Raw genomic sequence first — 20,904 nt, forward strand, 5'->3', positions numbered from 1 at the left:
ACATATTTAGTTTCTGCAATTGATTATCATGGCGATTAGCCACTGAACATAAACACAAAAGTTCTTTAATAAAAGAATGCATTTATTACAAAATAAGAAAATTAAACTATGTAAATGACAATTTGGAAAGGCCTTAACACAAACAACAAAACAAAATTTCATTTTATTTCTCCACACAATATTTTTGCAGAATGCCAAATTCCAGTGCATTCTATCTCAACCCTTTAATTTCTTACTGAACTGACTCTTCTCAGTTCTTCTCCTTGGACTGCTGAGACATTTCAATCAAACTCTTTCTGACTCCGTTGGTATTAATTTTTTTAAAATTCTGATGGTCTAACAACTTGAAAACTTCCAAAGGAATTTTCATGTCTTGTGGGTCTCATAAACTAAAACCTTTCTGGATGGATGACTAGTTTTCCTGAAGAGGAAGCTGTTCTCCCTGCTGAACTGAACTTCTGATTCTTCGGAACTGAAGTCATAGTGGAATTAAGGGCACCTGGTCTACATTCTCTGTCATAAACTCAGCAGTATAAACGTTCCATCACAGCACAGCACAGTTGTCCTGCTCCTCAGGTGACTGAATCGCATGCCTTGCTGGAAGTTATGGAGGGAGTCCTCCCAAGCTCTCAAAACTTTGGAACTGGCAAATCAATCAGAAAATAATGTGAGAACAGAAATGCAGGTTCTTGGCAGTGAGAGAAAAGGGTTTGATTTTCCACCCAAGATTTTAATGCCTAGATGAGAATCTTGCTAGTTAGTGACAAATGAACTATTTGCATAAATTAATGTTTCTTTATTATCAAATCTCACCACTTTTTTCCACACTTTGCTATTTTACCAGGCTGTAGAGGTAACATGCATAGAGACAATTCTCAACAGGAAACTTTTGAATGGCAGCTACAGCTTGATGGCATGATCTCTGCATCTCCATCTGGGTAATCATTGCCAGCATGATTGATACACAGTTATTACCCGAAGGGAGGTTGGCAATGACAAAGCAGCAACTTCACCATATCATAATGGCTCATCTCGAACTCACTTACTCTGCAATTCAGCACTTCAGAGCTCACTGGCACCTGACATCGCAACACTGCTGCCAGGTCACTTTGGACGCAGGAATGGACACCCATTTCATGCATTTGAACAGGGTGCACCTTGGTCCTGGGGTTGCTTTCTCAGTGATCATTTATCTTGGACCTACTTGGATGTTCACAGACCTCTGCCTTGCCTTCTGCTATCAGCACAGACAAATAGCCAGGCAGCTTGCCATGTTTGGCAGCAATGAACGGTGAAGGGGGGCTGAGCTGTCATCAGTCAAGGAAGGTTGTCAAGGAAGTGAGTGGGCAGGGAATGCAGAAGCCAGGAAATTTAGTTGGGGGGGAGGGGAGGTGGGTATGGGGAGTGGGTGACAGTCATTGAGGGAAGATAGTGCAAGCAACAATTGGGAATGCTAGACCATGGAGCTTTGTAGGATGTAGGTGCAATGTTAGAGTATGTTTCAGGTCACCAAGTGAAGACGGTGACCCTTACCTTTGCAGAGCAAGGAAGGTCATTAAACGTCATGTGACATTGGCTGTGCATTCCTCCAGACTGTGGACACCACACTGACCTGAATGGCTACTTTAAACCAAGCTGGCAGCATTAGAGACGATGTGTAGCTTGGATATAGATATGGCACTTGTGTCATGAACTGAAGGTCCTGGAACCAGCAAGCGTTTTGCTACTGCTCAGTAGAAGGTAGTACAGAACTGATACGATAGAGACATGCTGCACACTTGATGAAATGACCAGTGTAAAATTAGATGAGAAAGGTTGTGAGAACTCTCAGAAAGAAACCCTTCATTGAACTCCATGAAATTACACTGAATTTTTCCAAAAATCAATTAAGTCCTTATTTCTCAGGATCATTGTTTTGAATGGGTTTTTGATTAAAAAAAACACTTTCGCAGAATTGAAAATGTAGTGATTGTGATGAGGTCAGTCAAGTCAACCTCATAGGATAAGAGTTCCCTGATTGGGGCTGCTAACCTGGTCCGATCAGGGAGCTCTGGCTGACAGATATAGACAGGTGTGTCAGAGGTTCTGCTCATTGAGGAAGTTAGACCAGTGTGAAATACTGTACGTGTGAAAATACAAGGTGACATGGTGACGGGATACCAGCCTCTGTGGAGTTATTTTAGAAATTACATCTATTTATATCTTGAAAATCCAACTGCCAAATTTTGATAATGTTATACATATATGTCACGCTTTCAAAAACCCAGAAAGGAAGTAATCATAATAGTTAATGAGAAAAATGGAAATTTCACAGAGGAACTGGGAGCATTTGGAGTCACAGAGATGTACAGCACGGAACCAGACCCTTCAGTCCAACCCGTCCATGCCGATCAGATATCCCAACCCAATCTAGTCCCACCTGCCAGCACCTGGCCCATATCCCTCCAAACCCTTCCTATTCATATACCCATCCAGATACCTTTTAACTGTTGCAATCGCACGAGCCTCCACCATTTATTGGGACAAATGGAGTTCTGCTCTATAACTAGTCCCATGCTATACCTCCCCTTGGAGCATTTTACGGGCACAGTTTAGTGAGAAATTTTCACTATCTTAAGCTCTTGCTGTACCCGATGAAGGGGTTATGCTCAAAACATCAATTCTCCTGCTCCTCAGATGCTGCCTGATCTGATGGGCTTTTCCAGCACCACACTCTGGACTCTGATCTCCAGAATCTGCAGTCCTCACTTTCTCCCTCTTGCTGTACAGGCCCTGGGAGTGTTTAATGGGACAAATAGATGGAGTTCTGCACCTAAACTGGGTTAAAACCATCAATTCATTTTTTAAAAATGTCTTGACATATTTTCTGTCTTACTTCCTTCCAGATAAATGTTATTCAAGCAAAGAAGAAGAATGAGATGTTACAGTTTGTAAGTATGGTCTTGACCTTAATTCCTCCCACTTTTGGTCAACTTTTGGGTGAGATGGGTCCTTGGAGATATGTTATTTTGAAAGACTGTCCTGTTTCTGGAATGTCAGAATCATACAATAGCATAACTTCACATGCATGTTCTGGTACCTGAGGCGGACAGCTGTATTGCATCATTAAAATTACAGCTCAGCCAATTCTATCCTCTACCAAAGTGTTCTTTCCAAAGAATAATCTATAAATGGTAACTGACCTCTCCCCTTTGGATCCCAACTATGGCACACTAACAATGATCATAGAACCCTAAAGGAGGTCAGATATATGTCTACATGAAGAATGCAATGTATCTTCGACAGAGTCGCACACTAAATGGGCAATACCCACATCCAATGGGTCATATATGCATCAATTATTTTAAATTATTGAAATGGTTTTGGCATTTTTCGGGTGACTGCAACTGTGATTTCCTGTGCTGCCTGAATTTTGATCTGATTGGTTCCAGATGGTGTCACTCATGGATGCACAGTCTAGCTTCTTTACTCAGGGCTTTAATACATTCAAGAGCATCGAAGCTTACAAGAAACAGCTTGCAGAGCAGGTATGGTGTGAAGTTTTTGAAGTGTTCTAGTATTTTGCTCTTGGTCATTCACCAACAGAAATTTTAAATTTGATTTTATGGGATGAATGCATTGCTGACAAGACCGGCATTTGTGGCCCATCCCTAACTGTCCTTTAAGTTGCTTGTTGGGCCATTTAATAGAATTATCAACGTTGTATAAGGTAATGGTACTGAACCAATGAATGTGCAAGTTGCGTTAGCTCCACCCAATCTGATGTCACCTAAGTCTGATGGAGAAATAGTTAGTTTAACATTGGCTACTGTTGCAAACAACGCTAAAAGAGTAAACTGTTGCTTAACTCCCACTACTTCATGGCTCATAACTTAAATAAAAATATATTTGCCAATTACAAAGTTGTCCAATTAAATACCTTTCAGGATCAAATTTTGTATAATATCTATCAACCCTGGTTCTCTTAACGGACTCAAAGTTACTGAATTATTATCAAATAATTATATTCAAGGAAGATGCAATAAATTACAGGTAGTATCAGCATAACACGAGAGCTGTGTTCCTCTGCAAATTCACACTACAGAAAATCGTGCTATGGAAAACCGCTGTAGAGAATCGTTTTGTAGAAGATCGCTATAAAAATATCACTATACCTGTTCAGTAGAAAGTTCGTGTTATCCAAACAGTAAATACAATTTGTCAAACATGTCAACACAGACTGGGTATAACAAAACACACATAATACCAGAATGCACTGTATTAACATAGCCAATAATATGAATTGAACTGAATTGAATTGAATTGAATTGAATTTATTGTCACGTGTACTGAGACAGTGAAAAGCTTTGTCTTGTGAGCAATACAGGCAGGTCACAGAGTTAAGTAACATAGATAAGTAAATAATAGGTAAACAGCGGCAAAAACAAAAACACAGGTACAGGCGAATGTTAAGAGGTTGTGAGTCCATTCAGTATTCTAACAACAATAGAGTAGAAACTGTTTCGAAACCGGCTGGTGTGTGTGTTGAGGCTTCTGTACCTTCTCCCCGATGGTAGAGGCTGTAGAAAAACATTGCCAGGGTGGGATGGATCTTTGAGAATGCTGGCAGCCTTCCCTTGACAGCGGGCCTGCTAGATGGATTCTATCGATGGGAGGTTGGCCTTTGTGATTGTCTGGGCCGAGTTCACCACTCTCTGTAACCGTCTCCGATCTTGAATAGGACAGTTGCCATACCAGGTAGTGATACATCCATGTACATGTGCAAATATAAATGTTAATCCTTCTAAATAACCCAAAACAGACACAAAAGTAAAATAGTAAAAATTAATTTCTTACTGCAGAGGTTCACTTTAAAAGAAAATAACACTTTCTGGCAATTAGAGTAACTGCTGAACATAAAAGTACAAGACAAAGAATGTTCCAAAGTATATCATTCTGATGTTTTGGCATGTGCAGTCAAGTCACTAATCACACCGAGTTGTCTCTGGAGCCTGATGAGACACAGTTTGCTTGGAAAATTCCATAAATACAGACAAAAAAGGACACCACTTTAACCAGGACAACACACACATCCTAGGACAGGCGAAACTAAGATACGCACAAGAATTCTTAGACGCATGGCAATCTAACCAGAACTCCATCAATTAACACATCGACTGAGATTCTACCAATTTTTCTTGAAAAAAAATTACGTCACCCACGTTAAGAAAAGACCGATAAATAGAGAGGCGGAACATAACACCAGTTTTTGACCGGACACTTTCACTGATGATGTTACCCAGTATGGTGACGAAATATCTGAAAATAAACCTTCCAGCTCAGTCAGCTAACTTACTTACCAGTCTAAACAGTTTATTCAATTACTCATTCAGAAGAACAAATAGATTTCACCCTGAACTCACCAAGAGGGCTCTTTACAGAGAAGAGGAAAGATCAGTTGGACAGCTCTTCTTCAAAGGCATGATGTTCCCGAATGAATTCCAAAATACCCAAACACTCCCCATCTAGTTACTGTTCAAACAGCCCCAATAAAGCAAGCTGATGTCATAAGCCTTCTGATTTCTAGCAAGATTTACTTAAGTGTCCAATGTTGACAATGACTTTTCAATGACTTGTTTGAAAGAATTAACTCCAGGTATTTCCTCAAAGGTTCAAAGCCTCATTATTAATTATGAAGTGCCTTCTAAGTAGTGTCAGAAGTCACACAACATAATGCAACAGGTTTATTTGACATCATTATCTCTCTGCATATAAATTCTGTGTCAATGCGCTTCCCTGTTCCTGAAAGATTAATGCTCCAGAAGTTTGTGACTATAGCTTGGTGTTGTGTGAATTCTGACTTTGTCCACCTCAGTTCAACACTGCCACCTCCTTATCATGGCTACCATCAACATTCTAAATAATGGATTGTAGTAATTATGCCTCACCAGTTAAGGTTATTTGTAACTATTGTTATATTGCAATAAACTGCACCCTGTTATGTAAAACATAACCCTCTTCCTAAGACTCGACAGTGGTCTATCCTCAACAACAGATTATTAGGCAGGTGGTCAAGATGGACTACAAGTTCAACAGGTTCCTCATGGTAGACTGGTTAGCGCGGTTAGATCACATGGAATACAGGGAGAACTAGCCATTTGGATACAGAACTGGCTCAAAGGTAGAAGACAGAGGGTGGTGGTGGTGGAAGGTTGTTTTCAGACTGGAGGCCTGTGATCAGTGGAGTGCCACAAGGATCAGTGCTGTGTCCACTACTTTTCATCATTTATATAAATGATTTAGGTGTGAACACAGGAGGTATAGTTAATAAGTTTGCAGAGAAAATTGGAGATGTATCTGACAGAAAAGGAGGTTACTTCAGAATACAACGGGACCTTGATCAGATGGGCCAATGGGCTGAGGGATGGCAGATGGAGTTTAATTTAGAAAAATGTGAGGTGCTGCATTTTGGAAAAGCAGATCAGGGCAGGACTTATACACTTAATGGTAAGATCCTGGAGAGTGTTGCTGAACAAAGAGACCTTAGAGTGCAGGTTCATAGCTCCTTGAAAGTGCAGGTAGACAGAATAGTGAAGAAGGCATTTGGTATGCTTACCTTTATTGGTCAGAGCATTGAGTATAGGAGTTGGGAGGTCATGTTGTGACTGTATAGAACATTGGTTAGGCCACTTTTGGAATACTGCATGCAATTCTGGTCTCCCTGCTATAGAAGGATGCTGTGAAACATGAAAGGGTTCAGAAAAGATTTACAAGGATGTTGCCAGGGTTGGAGGATTTGAGCTATAGGGAGAGGCTGAACAGACTGGGGTTGTTTTCCCTAGAGCATCGCAGAGGCTGAGGGGTGACCTTATAGAGGTTTATAAAATCATGAGGGGCATGAATAGGGTGAATCGCCAAAAGCTTTTCCCTGGGGTGGGGGAGTCCAGAACTAGAGGGTATAGGTTTAGATTGAGAAGGGAAAATTTAAAAGAGATCTCAAGGGCAACTTTTTCACACAGAGGGTGGTGCATGTATGGAGTGAGCTGCCAGAGGAAGTGGTGGAGGCTGGTACAATTACAGCATTTAAGAGGCATCTGGATGGGTATATGAATAGGAAGGGTTTAGAGGGATATGGACAAATGTTGGCAAATGGGACTAGATTAATTTAGGATATCTGGTAGGCATGGACGAGTTGGACTGAATGGTCTGTTTCCTTGCTGTACATCCCTATAACTCTTTGACTTAGATTCAGTATAAAAGGGAGTATGGGTGGCAGTGAATTATCTGTACCACAAGTCACAATAATTGGTCACCAGAAGACATAACAAATCACATTCCTGATGGTCTGAAATCATGTCCAGGAAAGGTCAGGTGAGGATAGCATATTTCCTTTCCTAAAATATATTAGTGAACCAGGTGGGCTCTTATAACACTGGCTGATGTAGAGGGACCGAGATAGAGACAGAGTTGCTTGATTTTTGTTTAATGAATATTTATCCGCCATTGGGTGGTATGGTGGCTCAGTGGTTCGCACTGCTGCCTCACAGCACCAGGGATCCAGGTTTGATTGCATCTTCAGGCCGCTGTCTATGTGGAGTTTGCGCATTCTCCCCGCGTCTGCGTGGGTTTCCTCCGGGTGCTCTGGTTTCCTCCTACAGCCCAAGATGTGCAGGTTAGGTGAATTGGCTGTGGGAAATGCAGAGTTATAGGGTGGTGGGTCAGAGAGGGATGCTGTTCGGAGGCTCAATAGGCCGAATGCCCTGTTTCCACACTGTAGAGATTCTATGATTCACTGACTTTGAACAGTTTCTGCTGGAGTTGTCCTCCTGTGGTAATCATGGTATCGCATGAAACATAAAACAGGAAGGAAGCAGTGACACTGGACAGAAATCAAGGCATTGGCTCTTTAACACATCAGATATTCCTGTAACTCCAAGTTTCAGGAATTCTATGCTTCTCAGAGCAAGGCAGATAAAAACTGGAAAGCAGTACTGCAGAATTACAGAATTGTTACAGTGCAGGAAGCCATTTGGCCCATCATACCTGCACCAGTACTATGAAATCCACAGTATGACTGGGAAGAATTGGATCATTATGCTTCCAAATCAGTAACTGATCAACCCAAGCTGGAGAAATGGTCAGTATCCATTCTTTCTGGTTGGTGATGGATTAGGCCAGACCCCCTCAAAATATTTTAAGAAGGTGGTCTAGACCCTAACGTTTTCTTATTTTAAAGGCAGACGTGAAGTGGGTGTTCCAGGTGTGATGCAGCTGGTCAAACTGCTCAGCTTTAAGCAAAACACAATTTATTTAAATGCTACAGTTAAAACACGAACAAAGGAAAGCAGAATTTAGAATAACAACCATTGGGAAACTCAACCAACCAGATACAGTAGTTATCACTAATTAACTGTTCCGGTACAGTTACATCCCATAAACACACTCCTTGGCAAAAAGATAAATTCAAGCACAGATTCTTATAGGCAGGAGGGAACAACATCCAGAAAGACTCTTCAGAGAAAGGGAGTCAGAAATTATTTATTGAAGCTTGCAACTCTTTTGGACTCACACACCTTGTGACTGCTATGGCTAAAAATAACTAGAAAGCTTAAATGGGGAGAACTGGCCACTCTCCTTCCATTGTTAATCTGTTACTCCCTAGACTCTTCACCACCTCTGCCTTTACAGCCTCTCTTTAAAAAAGGCAAGGACAAAATCACCTTTTTAAAGTGATTGTATTATCTCAGGTTACTCGATGTAAAATGGCTGTGTTATGATGGTGTTTGCTGTGGTTCAGAGGATAGCTTTCTCACCAATTAATCGATCCTGCACTCACACTCCCAATTCAAATCTCAAAAGAGTGCTGCACAATCAATGTTTCTGCCTTTTTGACACTCTAGATCAAGGCTCTGCCTGATTTCTCAGGTGAACACAAAAGATTCCATGGTAAGGAATTATCCCCAGGTATCCTTGGCCAATACTAATCCTTCATGCAAGATCTATTATATTGCTGTTTGTAGATTTGCTGAAATTTGCTGCTCTATTGCAACAGTCATGATACTCCAATGATAGTACTTTAGGAGTTATTAATGTTGTGAAAAATACCATAGAAATGCAATCTTTATTCAATCCTTTATCAGCTTTTCAGCAGAATTCATGCAGAGTAATACCTGATATTATTATAAACACATTGTATCTGTGATTGAACTGCAAAAAAGGAAAATTTGGCAGAAATAACCATTAATATTATAAAACAAACAGCTGCGTCATGCTGTGTCTTCTGACTTAAGTTCAAATACCGGATATTTTCCAATAATTTTCTTGAATTCTTCTATGGAAATTGCATTGTACCAGCAATATATGCTTTACTGTTTTGATATCAGGAAACAATTCTGACTATGTCCTTTGGTAATATTAATGTGCTGATTTCTATTAAATACATATGATAAATGTAAACATCTTAGAGAACAATGGGACTTCCAATATCATGTCTGCGTTGGTGTTCATGTGAAACTCAGTACAGAACAAAACAGAAACTTTTACATCTATGCTGTGGTCTCCATGGAGAGGGATCATGTGGTGTTCATCAGCATGATAAAAGCCTTTAGAAACTGGTGAGAACCACAGGGTTGGATCATCACCTTAGATGACATTATTTTCAATCTGATAAGTTTGTTGTTATGGAGTAGGCCAGACCACTCAAAACACTTAAGCAGGCAACCCCAGACCATAACTTTGCAATTTGTTTCAGTAAGTGTCCAGTGAACATTACCCAGAGTAAGTTAGCTAGGTTGACTACTAGATTTTAAAACAGACAAAAGTTTATTCACAAAATTACACAATGAAACACAAAGAACAGAATAAAGAACCCTTACAGAACTCAGTCTATCCAACCTAGACTGAATTAGGCTGTTCCAAACGTACATAAAAGTCCCAAAATGCGACTCCCTTTAAAACCCAGTATAAATGGAACACATGCTTATAGGTTGAAGTTGAAGGGTAAAACAGAGAGAGAGTTTCCACACAGGTCTCTGCTGAGCTTCCCAGTTTAAGACTAAACTACAACTGCTCAGCCCAGTTCAGCTAGAGAGCTGACCACTCCCCTTTCTTTATACATGTCACTTCTAAAACATGACCACTTTGGCCTGAAATCTCATCTCTGTACCAAATCTGAGTCCAGTCCAGTTTATTGCTCCTCTGAAAAAAAATCCAGGACAGAGTCTCCTTGAGCCAAGGAACAGTTTTCAGGGAAAAAAAGGAACCAGAATTTGTGACACTGTTAATTGGCAGTTTGTATTTTTGATGCAGTATCCTATTAGGGGCTGTTGGCACTGTGGTGTTGGAAAAGCACAGCAAGTCAGACAGCATCTGAGGAGCAGGAAGATCGACGTTTCGGACAAAAGTCCTTCATCAGGCTTAAAGGGCATTTGCCCGAAATGTTGATGCTCCTGCTCCTCAGGTGCTGCCTGAACTAGATTTTAAGCTTGTTTAAAAATGTAGATTGGAGGCTGATGGCACACAATGGAACAATGGTTATGCCATAAGTTAGTTATCTCGCTGCCCAGAATAACTCTATGGGGACATAAGTGCAAAGCACACTATGGCAGCTGGTGAAATTCAAATTTAATTAACATCAAAGAAAAGTTTTAAAAACAACTAGTCCTCGAATTGGTGATCATAAAATCAGTATCGATTGTTATAAAAGCCAATCTGGTTCACTGATAACCTTTTCCTGTCCTTATCTACTCTGACTGAAACGTGGCTCCAGCCCCATAGCAATGTGGTTACTCTTTTGCCTTACCAATGGCTGTCTAACCTGATTCAAAGTTAAAAATCACACTGAACCAAGTTATAGTCCAATCTGATTCAAGATTTGTTTTAAAAAGAGTACAAAGAATTGGTGGCCACACTCTGCCCCAACCATTAGCCAGTTATGGTTGGTCCCACAGTGTATACAACAGGAATAATCAATCACGTGTACCTCCTGCTGAGTGCTATTGAGCGACACTGCACATTCACATAAGACAGTCTTTAACTATCAAACTAAGAACTTCAGAGACGTTCCTTTTTGTAGAGCAGAGAGAATGTGGAACTCACTTCAGTGTGAACTAGATCAGGTGAGGGCAGGTTCACACCTAACTGCAGTATCCTCTCCAGGCAAGTATCATGTAAACACTCATATATGAAGAATGGGTCCATGGTGAAGATACTGTATGACGGAACCCAGAGAAAACATCAGCATCTTCAGTAGAAGTGAAAAGGAAAGCCTCCTTTTTAAAAAGACAATGACTAATTTTCCGTGTTGTTTTCAATGATGTTTGCTTCTCTGTTCTTGCAGTTGCATCAGCTCGTGTTGAATTCAGCAAGAGATAAACGAGACATGGAACAGAGGCATGCCACTATCAAGCAGAAGGTGAGGCATAAGAATATCAAGCCGTTGGGTATTCATACCATAAATCACAGAGCTACATCAGAGCCCCATACTGAAATGAGCAATACTGTTTTGAGTTATTTTGTACCTTTGTGACATTGCATGAGGGTGATTTTAATTCATTGACTAACTAACTATAGACACCCTTCTCTCCATACCAATAATTTCTGCCCATTGTCCCATCAATCACATTCAGATCTGGTACAACACTGGGTTAGATACAGAGTAAGGCTTACTCTGCATGATTTCATCAAACATACCCAGGGCAGTTGGTAAGATTTTGGAGTCCTTTGTGAAGGATGTCATTTCTGAACACTTGGAAGTGTATGTTAAAATAGGCCAAAATCAGCATGGTTTCATCAAGGGGAGGTCATGCCTGACAAATCTGTTAGAATTCTTTTGAGAAGGTAATGAGCAGATTAGACCAAGGAGAGCCAATGGATGTTATCGACCTGGACTTCAGGAAGGCCTTTGGCAAGGTGCCGCACAGGAGGCTGCTAAGTAAGATAAGGACCCATGGTGTCAGAGGCAAGGATAGCATGAATAGAAGTTTAGCTGTCTAGCAGAGAGTGGGGATAAAAGGGTCCTTCTCAGGATGGCAGCAGGTGACTAATGGTGTTCCATGAGGCTCAGTGTTGGGACCACAACTTTTCACTTTTTACATTCATGACCAAATGAAGGAACTGAGAGCATTCTGCCTAGGTTTTTAGCAGGTGGAATAAAGGAGAACCCTAAAGCTTTCTATAGGTATGTGAGGAATAAAAGGATGACGAGGGTAGGAATGGGCCAGTCAAAGGCAGAAGTGGGAAGTTGAGTGTGGACCCTGTGGAGAACAAAGAGGTGCTAAATGAACATTTCTCATCAGTTTTCACTCACGAAAATGCAAATATTGAAAAGGAGAAGAATGAGATACGAGATATTAGGCAAGAAAGGATCAAGGTTAGTTACGAAAAGGTGTTATCAATTCTAGAAGGAGTGAAAGTAGACGAGTCCCCTGGGCCAGATGGGATTTATCCGAGGGTTCTCTGGGAAGCTAGGGAGGAGATAGTGAAGCCTTTGGCTTTGATATTTGAGTTGTCATTGTCTACAGGACTGGAGGATTACAAATGTGCTCTTGTTGAAGAAGGGCAGGAGAGGTGACCCAGGTAATTATAAACCACTGAGCCTTACTTCTGTTGTAGGAAAGGTTTTGGAAAGGATTATAAGAGATAAGATTTATAATCATCTAGCAAACAACTATTTGATTTCAGATAGCCAACATGGTTTCATCAAGGGCAGGTCACGTCTCACAAACCTCATTGAGTTTTTTGAGAAGGTGACCAAGCATGGAGATGAGGGTAGGGCAGTTGATGTGGTATACATGGACTTCAGTAAAGCCTTTGATAAGGTTCTGCATGGTAGGCTGTTGGAGAAAATGCAGAGGCATGGGATTGAGGGTGATTTAGCAGTTTGGATTAGAAACTGGCTTTCTGAAAGAAGGCAGCGAGTGGTGGTTGATGGAAAATATTCAGCATAGAGTCCGGTTACAAGTGGTGTGCCACAAGTGGGACCACTGCTGTTTGTCATTTTTATAAATGACTTAGACACAGGCATAGGTGGATGGGTTAGTAAGTTTGCAGATAACACTAAAGTCAGTAGAGTAGTGAACAGCGTGGAAGAATGTTACAGGTTGCAGGGGGACTTGGATAAACTGCAGAATTGGGCTGAGAGGTGGCAAATGGAGTTCAATACAGATAAATGTGAGGTAATTGACTTTGGCAAGAATAACAGGGAGGCAGAGTACTGGGTCAATGGAAAAATTCTTGGTAGTGTGGATGTGCAGAGGGATCTTGGAGTCCATGTACACAGATCCCTGAAAGTTGCTACCCAGGTTGATAGTGCTATTAAGAAGGCATACGGTGTATTAGGTTTCATTGGTAGAGGAATTGAGTTCCAGAACTGCAATGTCATGCTGCAACTATACAAAATGCTAGTGCAGCCACACTTGGAATATTCTGGTCATCCCATTACAGGAAGGATGTGGAAGCATTGGAAAAGATGCAGAGGAGATTTACCAGGATGTTGCTTGGTCTGGAGGGAAGGTCTCATGAGGAAAGGCTGAGAGACTTGAGTCTGTTCTCAATGGAAAGAAGAAGGCTAAGAGGGGATTTGATAGACATACAAGATTATCAGAGGATTAGATAGGGTAGACAACAAAAGTCTTTTTCCTAGGATGATGACGTCAGCTTGTACGAGGGGCATAGCTACAAATTGAGGGGCGATAGATTTAAGACAGATATCAGAGGCAGGTTCTTCACTCAGAGAGTGGTAAGGGCGTGGAATGCCTGAACTGCCACATTAGGGAGATTTAAACAATCCTTAGATAAGCACATGGATGATGATGGGATAGTGTAGGGGGATGAGCTTAGAATAGTTCACAGGTTGACACAACATTGAGGGCCAAAGGGCCTGTTCTGCGCGGTATTGTTCTATGTTCTATGTTCTAAGTCTGCAGATGATACAAAGGAAGGTAGAGGGACAGGTAGCATTGAGGAGGCGGGGAGGTTGCAGAAGGACTTAGACAGATTAGGAGAATGGACAAAGAAATGGTAGATGGAATACAACATGCGGTCATGCATTTTGATCAAAAGATTAGAGGCATTGAATATTTTCTAAATGGGAGAAAATTCAGAAATCTGAAGTGCAAAGGAACTTGGGAGTTGTGGTCCAGGATTCTCTCAAGGTAAACTTGCAGGTTGAGTCGGTAATTAGAAAGGCACAGAACCATTTATTTTGTGAGGACTTGAATTTCAAAGCAAGGATGTACTTCTGAGGCTCTCTAAGGCTCTGATCAGACCACATTTGGAGTATTGTGAGCAATTTTGGGCCCCATATCTCAGGAAGGATGTATTGGCCCTGGTATGGGTCCACAGGAGGTTCACCACATGATTCCAGAAATAAAAGGCTTAACATATGAGGAATGTTTGAGGATTCTAGGTCTACACTCGTGAGAGTTTAGAAGGATGGCGATGGGGGGGGGGGGGGGTGTGGAATATAATTGAAACTTACAGAATACTGAATGGCCTGGACAGAGTGGATGTTGGGAAGATGTTTCCATTGGTAGGAGAGACGAGGACCTGATGACACAGCCTTAGCGTAAAGGGAAGACCTTTTAGAACGGAGTTAAGGAGAAATGTCTTCAGCCAGAGAGTGGGAAATCAATGGAATTCGCTGCCACAGAAAGCTGTGGAGGCCAGTCACTGAGTATACGTAAGACTGAAATAGGTCCTTGAATATCAAGGGGATTAAAGGTTACAGGGAGAAAGCAGGAGAGTGGGAATGGGAGACTTATCAGCCATGATTAAATGGTGGAGCAGACTTGATGGGCCAAATGGCCAAATTTCTATGTCTTATGGTCTAAAGTCTATGTTAGACTCAACATTTTAACTCTGTTTCCCTCTCCATAGATTCTGCCAAATTTGGTGAGTCTCTTCAGCACTTTCTGTTTACATTTCAGCACAAAGTTTGATATTCTCTTTCCCACTGTCCCTATCAAAGGCTCCCAGGGTAGGTAGGATGTGGCTTGGATTCAGAGTAAAGGTTTCTCTGTGCTCAACAGTCTCTCAGGGCAAGGACATTGCAGAAAAGGGAGTTAGTTGAGAAAAAACAAAAAAAGATTAATATATCAAAACCCCTAGTTTAAAAGTATGATTCTACAGCAGACTCTCGTGATAAATTCCCTAAAAACTCAAGAAACGGTGCTGGGTCCACTACTTTTCATGATTTATGTGAATGAATTGGATGTGAACATAAAAGGTATGGTTAGTAAGTTTGCAGATGACACCAAAATTGGAGGTGTAGTGGACAGTGAAGAAGGTTACCTCAGATTACAACAGGATCTGGACCAGATGGGCCAAAGGGCTAAGGAGTAGCAGATGGAGTTTAATTTTGATAAATGCGAGGTGCTGCTTTTTGGAAAGACAAATCAGAGCAGGACTTATACACTTCATGGTAAGGTCCTGGGGAGTGTTGCTGAACAATGAGACCTCGGAGTGCAGGTTCATACTTTCTTGAAAGTAGAGTCACAGGTAGATAGGATAGTGAAGAAGGCATTTGGTATGCTTTCCTTTATTGGTCAGAGTATTGAGTACAGGAGTTGGAGGTTATGCTGCGACTATACAGGACATTGATTAGGCCACTTTTGGAATATTGCGTGCAATTCTGGTCTCCTTCCTATCGGAAGGATGTTGTGAAACTTGAAAGGGTTCAGAAAAGATTTACAAGGATGTTGCCAGGGCTGGAGCTATAGGGAGAGGCTGAATAGGCTGGGGTTGTTTTCCCTGGAACGTCAGAGGCTGAGGGGTGACCTTTATAGAGGTTTATAAAATCATGATGGGCATGGATAGGATAAATAGACAAGGTCTTTTCCCATGGATGGGGGAGTCCAGAACTAGAGGGCATAGGTTTAGAGTGAGAGGGAAAAGCTATAAAAGGGATCTCAGGGGCAATGTTTTCACGCAAAGAGTGGTGTCTGTATGGAATGAGCTGCCTGAGGAAGTGGTGGAGGCTGGTACAATTTTAGTATTTAAAAGGCATCTGGATTGGTATATGAACAGGAAGGATTTAAAGGGATATGGGCCAAGTGCTGGCAAATGGGCCTATATTAGATTAAGATAATTGGTTGGCATGGACGAGTTGGACGGACAGGACTGTTTCTGTGCTGTACATGACTGTGACTATAAATGGTATGACACTTCATTATTATTTGAAATTTATGAATTGTACATCAGTAATAGGCAAGATTGTTTGAAATCAAACTCCCTGTTCCTTCCCCACTTCACTTCAATCTGCCCGGAGGTCAATTAAAACGTGTCATCCATAAATCAGATAATGCCCTACCACTTTACTTTCCCATCTTTTTCTTCCTTGCCTGTTCGAGTTATTTCAATCAACCTGTTTGAACATGTTATACTACAAATCCAGGGCAAGAGGGATTTAGACCTGTGCCTCCTGCTCAGAGGTAGAGATGCTACCACAGCATCACAATAGCCTGTATCTCCTGGACTATTATATCCTGGCTGCGCATGGGTCATAACCAAAATCAGTTAGCTCTCGCTGCTTTACAATCTTAAACCTCTGCCCTCTGAAGATTATAGAAATGCAAACAGTTGTGGACAGATTATTTAAAAAACTAACGACACATTGGCCAATATTCCAAGGAGTGCAAGTTTTGTTACAGCTGTAACATGCTCTCACTAGACTGTGTGTTTGGAGTATTTGCCTTCTGCTCTCTACCTTGAAGCAGGTGCAGTGCTGAATGACTAGACTTGTGTGTTTTAATAAAAAGACTGTTTGCAAAGACAAGGTTAAAATTCTGTTGAGTTTGGAGACTCAATGGATAATTTAATTGAGTTTTAAGACAATTTAAGAAATTTCTCAAATGAAAAAGAGAGAAATTGTTCCCTTTCTTGAGAGAAGCCCAGAAAAAGAAAACATAACCTTGAAATTTGACTATGGCCATTCAGTGATGATATCAGGAAGCCTTTTTTCATACAAAGGGAAGTGGAAATCTGAAGTGTTCTCCCCCAAAAAGCAGTTGAAGTTGGGAATTAATTATCAATATCGAAACTTAAATCAAAAAAGGTATCATAGATGATGAAACTAAAACAAATAGAATTAAGATATATATCAGCTCTGATTAAACTGAATGGCAAAGACGCAGAGGATTGAAATTCCTCCTCCCGTCTGAAAGAGTAGGATGCTTATTTGAACTGTTGTTGGTTTAATTAAACATTTTTACTTTCAACAGGATGTGTTTTATGATGATTTGGCAGTGGAGTTTAATATAGAGGCTCCAAATGGTGTGGTTATGGAGGGTTATCTGTATAAACGAGCTAGCAACGCCTTCAAAACTTGGAACAGGTACTGTAAATATCTTCTACTTGTAGTTTAAAATATGTGCAAAGATGTATCAACTGTCTACAGCAAAGGGTGAGGCCTCGAAATGCTGGTTCTGATCCCATCACTCAAAACTCCTTTCTCGCTATTGTGTTAGACAGGCGGATTCAGCGGAACTTGCAAAATTTCTCAGCACTGTATCCTTCTTTTGTTTATTTTACCTTTCCTATCAGTGTTCTCTAAACTTTCTTCTTTCTGGTTCTTTTCTCCAGAAGTTACTGTCGGGTGATCTAGTGGAGGCTATATTTTTAAAAAAAATAAGGATAGATAGAGTAGGCACAGAGAAGATACTAAATTTGTTAGGGAGTCCAAAACTAGAATCCACAAAATGTAGACAGTATTCAATAACTCTCATAGGGAATTCAGGAGAAATGTTAATACTCATTTGGATTATTTCCAGTGCCACATGTTAGTGAAAGTAGGAATAGGAGGACAGGGCAGGTGAATGGATGGCTGAGGAGCTGGTGCAGGGGCAGGGATTCAGATTTTTGGATCCTTGAGATCCCTTCTGGGGAAGAGATGGCCTGTACAAGGACAGGTTGCACCTGAACAATAGGGGCAAACCAATATCCCGGAGGGAGGGTTTGGTCATACTGTTTGGGAGGGTTTAAATAAGTCCGCTGGGGGGGGTGAGACCCTAAGCAGTAGTGAGAGAAGAGAGAAGGTTAAGGCTGGTACAGAGTTTAAGGGGTGCAAGTTAAAGAGACAAGGTAGGCAGGAGCACAGTAGAGAGCGAGATAAGACTGATGAACTAAACTGCATTTATTTCAATGCAAGATGACTGACAGGTAAGGCAGATGAATACAGGGCATGAATGGGAACATGGGAATAGAATATCACAGCTATGACAGAAAAGTGGCTGAGGGAAAGACAAGACTGGCAGCTCAATGTTCTGGGCTATAGCTGTTAATAGGATAGAAAGGGAAGCAAGAGAAGAGGAGGAGTGGTGTTTTTGACTAGGGAAAACATCACAGCAGTACTTTAAAGAGAATTATTCCTAAGGGAAGCTATATGCGTGGAACTGAGAAATAAGAGAATGATCACCTTGATAGTCAGTCGTGAGAAATTGAGGAAGCAAATATGTGTGGAGATCTCCAATATCAGTAAGAATAACAGGATTGTATTAAGACAACACCAGGTTAGAGTCAACACTGTGGTGTTGGAAAAGCACAGCAGGTCAGGCAGCATCTGAGGAGTAGAAGAATCGATGTTTCAGGCAAAAGCCCTTCAAGCAGGATGATGCTGGATGATTACAGATATTGAGGCTCTGGTCATGAAAAAGGAGGCATTCGTCAGGTATCGACAACTGGGACTGGTGAATCCCTTGGAGTGTAGGGGAAATAGGAACACACTTAAGAGAGAAATCAGGAAGGCAAAAAGAAGACATGAGATAGCATTGGCAGAGAAGGTGAAGGAGAATCCAAAGACAGTCTACAAGTACATTAATGACACAAGGGCAACTAGGGAGAGAATAGGGCCCCTTAATTAATAAGGCTCAGGATGGTGAGATACTAAATGAATATTTGCCTCAGTATTTACTGTGAGGAAAGACACAGAAGCTAGGGAACTTGGGGAAATAAATAGTGATGTTTTGAAAAGAGTCCACATTACAGAAGAAGTGGTGCTGGAGGTCTTAAAATGCATAAAGGTAGATAAATCCCCAGGACCTGATCAGAGATATTCCAGGACATTGTGGGAAGCTAAGGAAGAAATTGCAGGATCTCTAGCCAAGTTACTTGTATCATCTACGGCCATGGGTGAGGTGCTAGAAGACAGGAGAGTGGCTAATATTGTGCCTTTATTTAAGAAAAGCTGCAAAGAAAAGCCAAGGAAGTATACGCTGGTGAGCCTGATGTCAGTGGTGGGTAAGTTGTTGAAGAAGATTCTGAGAGACAGGATTTACTTGCATTCGGAAAGGCAAGGATTGATTAAGGGAAGTCAGCATGGCTTTGTCCATGGGAAATCATGTCTCTCAAACTTGAATAAATGTTTCAAAGAGGTGACCAAAAAGATAGATGAAGGCAGAGCGGTAGACATCTACGTGGACTTTAACAAGGCCTTTGACAAGGTTCCACATGGTAGACTGTTAGTAAAGTTAGGTCCAGCTACAGCTAGCCAATTGGATACCAAATTGGTTTGATGGTAGGAGACAGAGTGGTGGTAGAGGGTTGTGTTCAGACTAAAGGCTTGTGACCAGCGGTGTGCCACAGAGATCGATGCTGGGTCCACTGTTGTTTGTCATTTATGTAAACAATTTGGATGAGAATACAGGAAGCATAGTTAGTAAGTTTGCAGGTGATGGTGCTATAATGGACAATGAAGAAGGTTATTGAAGAGTACTGAGATCTTGATCAGCTGGGATAGTGGTCCAAGGAGTGGCAGATAGAGTTTAATTTAGATAAATGTAAGGTATTGCATTTTGATAAGACAAATTGATGCACAATTAATGGTTGGGCCCTGGATAGTGTTGTCGAACAGAGAGACCTAGGGGTTCAGACATAGTTCCTTGAAAGTGACATCACAGGTAGACAGGCTGGTGAAGAAAGCATTTGGCATACTTGCTTTCACTGGTCAGAACATTAGGTACAGGAGTTCGAGTATTATGTTGCGGTTGTACAATACATTGGTGAGGCCACCTTTGGAGTACTGCATACAGTTCTGGTTGCCCTCATATAAGAAGAATCTTATTAAACTGAAAAAAGGTGCTGATAATATTAACAAGGATGTTACCGATACTGGAGGGTTTGAACTATAAGGAGAGGCTGGCTAAGCTTGGAATTTCTCCCCTAGAATTTGGGAGTCTAAAGGGTGATCTTATAGAGGATTATAAGATCATTTGAGGCATAGGTAGGGTGAATAGCCAAGGTCTTTTCCCCAGGAGAGGGGAAACAGAGCACATATTTAAGATAAGAGGGGAAAGATTTAAAAGGGATCTAAGAGGCAACTTTTCACACAGAGGGTGGTGCCTATGTGGAACAAACTACTAGGTGAATTGGTAGAGGCTGGTACAATTATAACATTTCAAAGGCATCTGGATGGGTACATGAACAGGAAAGGTTTAGAGGGATGTAGATCAACCGCAAGGAAATGGGACTAGTTCAGCTTAGGCATGGACAAGTTGAATCGAAGGGTTTGTTTCCATGTTCTATGACTCCGAGTAGCGAATTACACTGTGTAATTCACTCCCATTGGGTTTAGGTGAGGCAAATATCATTGATGCGTTTTAAGGGGAAGATAGATAAGCACATGAGGAAAAAATAATTCGATTAGAAGGTTATGTTGTTTGGATGAAATAGGATAGAAAGAGGCTTATGTGGAGTAAAAGAGCCATCAGAAACCAATTAGAACAAATAGCCTGCTTCTGTATTGTAACTTCTATGTCATGTTCACAAGCTCCAAATGCCCTGACACACTCTTCCAATCCATATCCTCTCTGAGCATTCATAGAACATAGAACAATACAGTGCAGAACAGGGCCTTCGGCCCTCGATGTTGAACCAACCTGTAAACTAATCTAAGCCCATCCTCCTACACTATCCCATCATCATCATCATCAT

At 41.2% G+C, this 20,904-nt stretch overlaps 2 protein-coding genes across 2 annotated transcripts in view; one reads left to right on the forward strand and one right to left on the reverse strand.

The window, feature by feature from the left end:
* The window catches only part of LOC140492622 (zona pellucida sperm-binding protein 3-like), a 187,988-nt gene that overhangs the window by 93,845 nt on the left and 73,239 nt on the right, over positions 1-20,904 (reverse strand). The gene's annotated exons all lie outside the window — the stretch shown is intronic.
* Positions 1-20,904, forward strand: part of LOC140492619 (arf-GAP with coiled-coil, ANK repeat and PH domain-containing protein 2-like) — a 129,698-nt gene that overhangs the window by 69,303 nt on the left and 39,491 nt on the right. The window contains exons 7-10 of the mRNA XM_072591639.1: positions 2,886-2,930; positions 3,432-3,527; positions 11,318-11,392; positions 17,199-17,311. Coding sequence (XP_072447740.1) covers positions 2,886-2,930; positions 3,432-3,527; positions 11,318-11,392; positions 17,199-17,311 — 329 coding nt within the window. The remainder of the gene's footprint in view (positions 1-2,885; positions 2,931-3,431; positions 3,528-11,317; positions 11,393-17,198; positions 17,312-20,904) is intronic.

This window comes from Chiloscyllium punctatum, chromosome 21 (genome assembly GCF_047496795.1).
Source record: "Chiloscyllium punctatum isolate Juve2018m chromosome 21, sChiPun1.3, whole genome shotgun sequence".
NCBI classification, from domain to species: Eukaryota; Metazoa; Chordata; class Chondrichthyes; order Orectolobiformes; family Hemiscylliidae; genus Chiloscyllium; species Chiloscyllium punctatum.